The 8,465-nt window shown below is 51.7% G+C and overlaps 1 protein-coding gene across 1 annotated transcript in view; it reads left to right on the forward strand.

The window, feature by feature from the left end:
• The window catches only part of nova2 (NOVA alternative splicing regulator 2), a 68,548-nt gene extending 60,425 nt beyond the window's left edge, over positions 1-8,123 (forward strand). Inside the window, exon 4 of the mRNA XM_062552797.1 lies at positions 6,720-8,123. Coding sequence (XP_062408781.1) covers positions 6,720-7,742 — 1,023 coding nt within the window. The 3' untranslated portion in view covers positions 7,743-8,123. The remainder of the gene's footprint in view (positions 1-6,719) is intronic.
• Positions 8,124-8,465: the final 342 nt, after the last annotated feature.

An 8,465-nucleotide genomic window follows, 5' to 3' on the forward strand; every position in this document is an offset into this window, starting at 1 on the left:
GGGAGAGAGAGAGAGAGACAGAGCAAGAGTGAGAGAGAGGGAGAGAGAAAGAGAAGAAGAGAGAGGAAGAGAGGAAAGAGAGAGAGAGCAAGAGTGAGAGAGTGAGAGAGAGAGAGGGAGGGAGAATGAGAGAAAGAGAGAGAGGGAGAGAGAGAGGGAGGGAGATAGGAGAGGCAGATGCGGCGGGGGAGCTGGAGGATAAGCCTGGGATCAGGAGCAGGGCGATTAACCCAAAGTCGAGCGCTTAAGACTTCAAAGTGCAAACGGCTCGGTGCTACAGTCATGCCCCATCCCGGGCACTGAAAAAGGGCGACAGGGAGGGAGGGAGGGGCAGGGGGGCAACAGTTGCTGTGTTCTTGTCCCCAGTAGTGGGGCGGTGTGAGGGTGGGGGCGGTGTGGGGTGGGGTGGGGTGGGGTGGGTTAGAGGGTGGAGGGGAGGTGACTATTGTCTGCAAGACAACCCTGCTCCTCCATCATACATCATGGAGTCTTCCACACACGGAAAAAAGGCTTTGGGTGATGGACTTGGCCTAGCTTGAATGTCTATGCGTGCTTGTGTGTGTGTGTGTGTGTGTGTGTGTGTGTGAGAGAGAGAAAGAGAAAGAGAGTGACGTTTTGGAGTGAGGGAGAGGAACATGGGAAGAGATTTTGGGCTGTAAGCTTATAGGGACTCTCAAAGCACAGATGCGTACACTCTCTCTCACACACACACACACACACACACACACACACACACACACACACACACGCAGGCGCGCGCCCACACGCCGTGGCCAACAGAAAAGCTCTGATGTGGAATGACAGACACACGCAGAGGGAGGAGAGGGGGAGTTTTCTAGGATCAGCAATATCCCGGCAAAAAAGCCAAACAAATGAAAAGAGAAAATGAAACGAATGAAGCGGGCAGGCTGCAGTTCCATCTGGCATGGCTGACATCCTCTCTCTGTGTGTGTGTGTGTGTGTGTGTGTGTGTGTGTACTGTTGAATTAGCGTCCTTTTTGTTGTCATTGTTTGTCTGGTCTGTGAGTCTGCTCTGACTGGATGTGGGTAGTGTGTTATCTTGCTGCATGCTAATCTTTGCGTGGTGTTTGTCATTGTCTTACAATGTGTATACTCTGTGTGTGTGTGAGACACCAGTAATTTGTTTGCTCAATCTCTGTGGTGTGTTGCGCGTTGCTCCTTATCTTGCGCTGTGTGGCATCGTGTTGTGTTGCGGTCAGATGGTCAGATGGCACTTGTGTCTGGTGCCCGCGGGCATTTGTAGCGGCATTAAGGGACTCTGTCATGTGATAGGGCCTCAGCGTGCCCACGCCACTCAGGGCTTTCCACCTCCGCAGCCATCTCATGCCATCCTGCAGTGTCATGCCATCCTCTCCCAGCCCCCCGACAGCCATCCATCCATCCATCCATCCACTCAGCATTAGTGACGAGACAGACATAGCACAGCACAGCGCATCTCTCCATCTCTCTCTCTCTGCCTCTGTCTATCTCTCTCCTTCGCTCTGCTTTCCTCTATATCCCTCACTACCCCTCGTCATCACTCTCCCTCTTTCCCTCTCTTCACTTCTGTCTCTCACTCTCCTCATGTTTCTCACTCTCTCTTTCTTAGCCTTGTTCTCACTATGTGTCTATTTCTCTCTCTCTCTCTATCTCTCTATCCTTATTCTCTCCTCTGCAGTGTCTTTCTCCATGTCTCTTCTCTTATATCGATCCTTCTCTCTCTCTCTCTCTTTCTCACAGCTCTGTTGTCTTCAGAATTCCATCCTTCTATCTATTCTATCACTCTCTGCCTCACTAACTATATCATTTTCTCTCCTTTCAATTTGCTCTACCCATCCATCTCTCCTTCTCTCTCTCTCTACCTTAATCCATCCCTCCATCTTTCTCAGTGGAGGAACAATGGAGGGAGCTGAATGCTTCTCATCCTCCACCTGAGCACTTAGCTGGGTTCAGTGAGATGAGATTGCATGATTGCGTGCTGGGTTGACGCACCCCTGCCTCTGTTTCTCTTTCCATTTTAATCAGTGGCCTGCCAGCCAAATGGGCCTGACGCACGGTGAGGAATTATCCCACAAGGAGCGGAAGAAAGCAAAAGTGTTTGTTATTAAGACTCTGGACACTGGGAAATGGAACTGGTGATTTAGTCTGGATTGATCTGGTTGTAGCTGAGAGAAAAATCAGACAAAAAGATGTGGCCGTGTATTTGGGTTAGCGCCAGCCCAGTATACGGGGAGAAAATGAATCGAAAGAGAGCGAAAAGAAAAAGGGAAAGAAATCAATTTGGAGAGAGTGAGAAAAACAGGGGAGGAGAGGGCAGGAGGGAGAACGAGAGAAGTGATTTTGTGATGGGCTTGAAAAAGCCAGTCAGAGGAAAAGATTGAAATAGATTCGAACAGAAGGAAAGGGAGAGAAGAGAGAGATGAGTTTGAAAACAGCAGAAAGATGAGGGAAAGAGAGAGCATATTGGAGAAGGAGAGAAGGAGGAGAGAAAGATGGCTAAATTAGATTGAGACACACACACACACAGACACACACACACACAGAGAGTGTGTCTGGCGTGGTGCTGTGTGTTACACAGGCCTGGTGTGATGGCTTCAAAGGCGCAGGTCTGGATGCTGCTCTGCTCTGTGCTGTGCTGTGTGGGGCTGCGCTGTGCTGTGCCGTGTGGTATAAATAGCTTCCCTATCAGGGGCTTTCCCCAGCCAGCCGGCCAGCCAGCCGTCGGCGCTCCTCTCCAGGGGCAGTGCCCGGGTCTCGCGCATCGCGCCATGGCTGCTATTTATGCCCCGCGGCACGGACACTCGTTCCTGCGGCACAGCCGCCGCCAGCCTGGCCTGCCGCGCCTGCCGTTTACACGTCCCGCTCCCTCGTGCCAGCGTCGCCCTGATCCCCCAGGATTCCCAGCCCCGCACGTCCCGTATAAATCAGCCGCCGCTGACGGTAACGTGGCCCCGGCGATGAGATGAGTGATGACCCTCAGAACAGAGCAAAGAGCCTCGTACTGCTCGGGATTTGTTCTGTTTTCCTTTTTTTTCTCCTCTCTCTCTCTCTCTCTCTCTCTCTCTCTCTCTGTGTCTCTCTTTCAATCAGAAAAGGTCACGTTCCCAGGTGGGAGTGTCTCTTAGGGGGGAAATATGACTCGGCTCTTTTCTGGTGTCACGTATGAAATACAGCCCACATTCATTTGGTGGGTCGCCTCGGGGCGAGAGCATCTGCTGGAGAAATGAATGTAAATATAAGACTGAGAAACTGCCAGGGAGTGACACACACACACACACACACACACACACACACACACACATATCACCTGGAGGGGATGAAGTGAGTGTGTGGAATGGATGCGTGGAGAGACGGTAATGTGGGGTGATATACGGCTCAGCCTGTTTCTCTCCCCCTCGCTCCCCTTTCTTCACGCGCAAGTCGTATAACACACACCGTTCCCACACGCGGCACGCGGCCCTGTCGTTTGAAATCCACGACCTTTAGAACCCCAGCGCAGGACAGGAAGGAAGTTCCACTCCGACAGCCGCACCGTGGAATTGGTGATTTAGCCGTAGCTCAGCGCCCACATTAGCGTCTATTCCCGTTTGATCGCCCAAAACGTTCCCTCTACCGCTCTCTCCTCTGCGCCCTCTCTATGGGGTTTAAAGCCGCAGAGGTAGGTTTGGAGGATTCGGAGGGTGTGTGTGTGTGTGTGTCTTCACAGACCCCTCTGAGGAGCCGTGGTTGAAGCCAAGCGAAGCGAGACCAATTTGTTTTTTGCCGCAGCGCTTTGCACATGGGAAGCATTGATCGATGGCGCTCCTTGTGTCCTCCTGCGGGAGAGAGCGTGAAGGATTCCTCTCTTCCTCTCTCTTCCTCTCTCTCTTCCTCTCTCTCCTCCTCTTCCTCCTCGTCCTCTTCCTTCCTTCAAAAAGTGAAGTCATTAAAGGAAAAATAATATTAGTGGATTAAGTCATATTCGTGGGACTAATTACATACAGTAACTGTATGTGTGTGTGTGTATGTGTTGTTTTAAAAAGAACATTTCACCGTCAGTGTGTGTTGACACCCTGGGTATATTTTCCATTCGGCGCTGAAGCGTTTGAGATGGCAGCTGTAGCACAAAGGCTCCAGCACGCCGAGGCCAAGCAGCTGTAGCGGTGGAACATGCCGCGTGTTCTGCGACAGTGACGGAACCTTGAGACGCACTGATTGGAACCCAACAGACAAAGAAGGCAAGGGATGAAAGAGAATGGTAGGGAGAGAAAGAGAAGGAGAGAGAAAAAGCAAGAGAGAGAGGGAGAGAGAGAGAGGGAGCACATCACACAAAAGAAAAGAAATGTTCGACTGAGTAAATGACCAACCCCTATTTCCTGTGTTCGCTATCTCCCTTCCTTTCGCTTTCTCTCACTGTTAGTCCTCTTCTATCCTTTTCTAATTTTCATGCCCTCCCTTTCTCTCCCCTTACTCCCTCTCTCTCTCTTCCTCCCTCCCTCTCTCTCTTTTCCCCCTCTCTCTTTCTCTCTCCCTCTTTCTCTCTCCTTCCTTCTTTCTCTCTCCTTCCCTCTTTCTCTCTCTCCCTCTCTCTCTCTCTCTCTCCTTCCCTACCCTATGTATTAGATTAGAGGTGGCTGGGCTTAGCGCTGCATTGTCTAAGTGTGTGCATTGTTTGGCCCCACTATAAAAGTCACCAGAGAGGCTTTATAGCATCCACTTTAATTATCTGTCTCCACTCTCCACGCAGGGTGAGACAACGCATGTGAAATGGTGTCTGTGTCAAGCTGTGCCCCAAAATAGCGCAGAGTGTGTGTGTTTGTCTGTCTGTGTATGTGCTTGTGTGTGTGTGTGTGTGTCTGTGTGTGTGTGTGTGTGTGTGTGTGCTCACACACGTTGAGGCACATGAATGAATACAAATCAGGCAAAATCTATATAATGGATTTTGTCTCCCCACCCCCCTGCCCTCACGCGCACACACACACACACACACACACACACACACACACACACACACACACACACACACACACACACACATTTGGTACCCCTCCCTTTTCACCTACCAACGTTACTCTTCACCTTGGAGCTTGTAGCACAAAGGGCGAGGGGTGTGTGTGTGTGTGTGTGTGTGTGTGTGTCTTTCTGAGCATGCTAGCGGTGCTCTCCTCCATACGTTCTCATATATTTGTGTGTGTGTATAAGGGCGTGAGTGCTAAGTGCATGATGTATGTGTTAATGTCTGTGCTGTGTGCATTAGTGAGGCCATGTTGCGCTGGTGTGCTGAGTGGATGTGTGTGTGTGTGTGTGTGTGCGTGTGTGTGTGTGTGTGTGTGTGTGCTGTAGAGGTGGGGGTGCTGGTCTTGTCTCGGATGCCGTGTGCTCAGGCAATCACATGCTAGTGTGGAGAGGAGGGAAAGGTAGGCTATTGATTGTGTGTGTATGTGTGGGCAGGCACAGTGAAGGTGTGTGTGTGTGTGTGTGTGTGTGTGTGTGTGTGTGTGTGTGTGTATGAGTATGAGTGTGGGTTTGTGTGTGTGTGTGTGTGTTTGTGTGTGTGTGTGTGTGTGTGTGTGTGTGAGTATGAGTGTGGGCGGGTGAGCATAGTGTGTGTGTGTGTGTGTGTGTGTGTGTGTGTATGAGTGTGGGCGGATGAGCAGAGTGTGTGTGTGTGTGTGTGTGTGTGCGCGTGCAGGCGGGCAGAGGGAGGGCGCTCGGTTGCTACGCATCGCTCCGACTCCCTTTCAGTTCCCCCTTGAATGCTGGAGTTGGGTTTCCATGGCAACGCTGACCCCTGGGACTCGGTGCTTTTCACGAGGAGCCTCTTTATACCCAGTGATTCACAGCCAGGAGGACGACAAAAAAAACTCTCTTTCTTTCCCTCTCTCTCTCTCCCTCCATCTCTCCCTCCATCTCTCCCTCTCTCTTTCTCCTTCCGCTTTCTTCCACCCACCCACCGATTGACCAAAAAAAAAAAAAAAACATTGTGCCCACTGTTGGTCTTTTCTCATGAATTTCCCTCAACTGTATTTCCAGGCATTTTGCAGTTGTTGTTTTGCCTGTGTGTGTCGTGCTGGCATGCTTGGCCAGTCTGTTTGTGTTTTTACGGTTCCTATGCCACTCTCCCCTCTCTCTTTATGAACAGCCCTTGGTGGTTAGCCAGCATGTTTTACTGGTGTCCTGGCAACGTTCAGTTGGTTAAGCTTTTCTTTAAAAAAAAAAAAAGATGTTATTTACTCTTTAAGTTGAATTCTCAAATCAGCTCGGCGGTGGTGGGATTCCCTAACCAACAGATATGCAGGGGTGGTCCTTGCATGTTCCAATCAAGAGTAAACAAAACTTTGGGAAAGCTTGTCAGGGGATTACAGGCCGTTCATGATTCTGAAACTTCAGCGTTTTTATTTATTTTAAAGCCCTGTGTATTGACCACACCCATAGATTAACTGAATTGCCCAACAGCCTAATGCATTAGATCATGCTTTAATCATGAAGAAAATAAATGCAATGCCATTTATAACAAATCCCTGTATATTAATTATTATTTTTTCTTGCAAAATCATATTAATCCTATCAAATGACCCTTAGTTTAGAGATGGAAAATGACGGTAGCTCATTCCCTGACTCTGATTCCATACAATATACGTAGTGTGTATTGACATGAACTAAAATCTTTTCTTCTCTTCTCTTCTCTTGTCTTATCCTCTCTTCCTGCCTCTCTCTCTCTCTCTCTCTCTCTCCTCAAGGCTAAGCTCATCGTCCCCAACAGCACGGCGGGCCTGATCATCGGTAAGGGTGGTGCCACGGTCAAGGCGGTGATGGAGCAGTCCGGCGCCTGGGTGCAGCTGTCGCAGAAGCCCGAGGGCATCAACCTGCAGGAGCGCGTGGTGACCATCAGCGGCGAGCCGGAGCAGAACCGCAAGGCCGTGGAGATCATCGTGCAGAAGATCCAGGAGGACCCGCAGAGCAGCAGCTGCCTGAACATCAGCTACTCCAACATCACGGGCCCCGTGGCCAACTCCAACCCCACCGGCTCCCCCTACGCCAACTCCACCGAGGTCATGCCCGCCGCCGCGGCCGCCGCCGCCGCCACCGCGTCCAGCCTCCTGGGCCAGGCCAGCCTCGCCGGCGTGGGCGCGTTCCCCACGGCCATGTCCAGCTTCTCAGGTAACGACCTGCTGGCCATCACGTCCGCGCTCAACACGCTCGCCAGCTACGGCTACAACACCAACTCGCTGGGCCTGGGGCTCAACCCGGCCGCCGCCTCCGGAGTGCTCGCCGCGGTGGCCGCCAGCGCCAACCCCGCGGCCGCCGCCGCCGCCAACCTGCTGGCGTCGTACGCCAGCGACGCGTCCGGGGGAGCCGGGCACCCTGCGGCCGCGCTGGGCGGCTTCACGCTGGGCTCGCTGGCCGCCGCCACCGGCGCCACCAACGGCTACCTGAGCGCCGCGTCGCCGCTGGTCGCCAGCTCGCTGCTGGCCACCGAGAAGCTGGCCGAGGGCGCCAAGGACGTGGTGGAGATCGCCGTGCCCGAGAACCTCGTCGGCGCCATCTTGGGGAAAGGCGGCAAGACGCTAGTGGAGTACCAGGAACTGACCGGCGCCCGGATCCAGATCTCCAAAAAGGGCGAGTTCATCCCGGGAACCCGGAACCGCAAGGTCACCATCACCGGATCACCGGCGGCAACGCAGGCCGCCCAGTATCTCATCAGCCAGCGAATCACGTACGAGCAAGGAGTCCGCGCCACCAACCCCCAGAAGGTGGGCTAAATGGGAGGATGGAGAGAAAAAAAGGAGGAATAACGAAGTGAGGGCTGAGGGAGGAGAGTGGAGAAAAAGAGAGAGAGAGCGAGAGCAAGAGAGAGAGAGAGAGAGAGAGAGAGAGAGAAAGGAGGGAATCTTGAAGGAATCATCCACACGTTTATTCGTGTCTATCAGTATTTTAAAACGAATGGGAAACAAAGAGTCAACTCAGAGAGAAGATAAAAAAAATGATCATGTTGAAAACCAAGAAAAAAATGTGTACAATGTAAATATTGGTTTTATTTCGTAAGTCTTGATCTTTGGGATTTTTTAGTATTCTATATGTTTTTGTTTTTTTGTCGTTTTTGTTTTGTCTTTTGTTTTGTCTTTTGTTTCGGTTTAGTTTTGTCCGTACGCGTTTCTCAGGACAGCGGTGAATGGCATTTAAACTGGCATGTTGCCTCACTGCAGGTCCTGAGAGGGACAGGTGGAGAGGGGGGTTGTGGTGGGGGTGGGGGGGGGGGTGGAGATACCCGCTAGGACCCTCCCCCACCTCCCCTCTAGATCCAGGTCCTCTCTAGCCTCTCTAGAGTTCTTTTTTTTCTTCTTTTTTTTTTTTTACAATTGATATTTTTGCCTTCAGCTCCAATTGTCCCCTATTAGGCTGTGCCCCCCCCCCCTCCCCAAACAAACCAACATGAAAGAGAAGAAGATATCAGCCCCTCTTTTTGTGGGTTAGGTGAGATCGCA

This window comes from Sardina pilchardus, chromosome 13 (genome assembly GCF_963854185.1).
Source record: "Sardina pilchardus chromosome 13, fSarPil1.1, whole genome shotgun sequence".
In the NCBI taxonomy this organism is placed as follows: Eukaryota; Metazoa; Chordata; class Actinopteri; order Clupeiformes; family Clupeidae; genus Sardina; species Sardina pilchardus.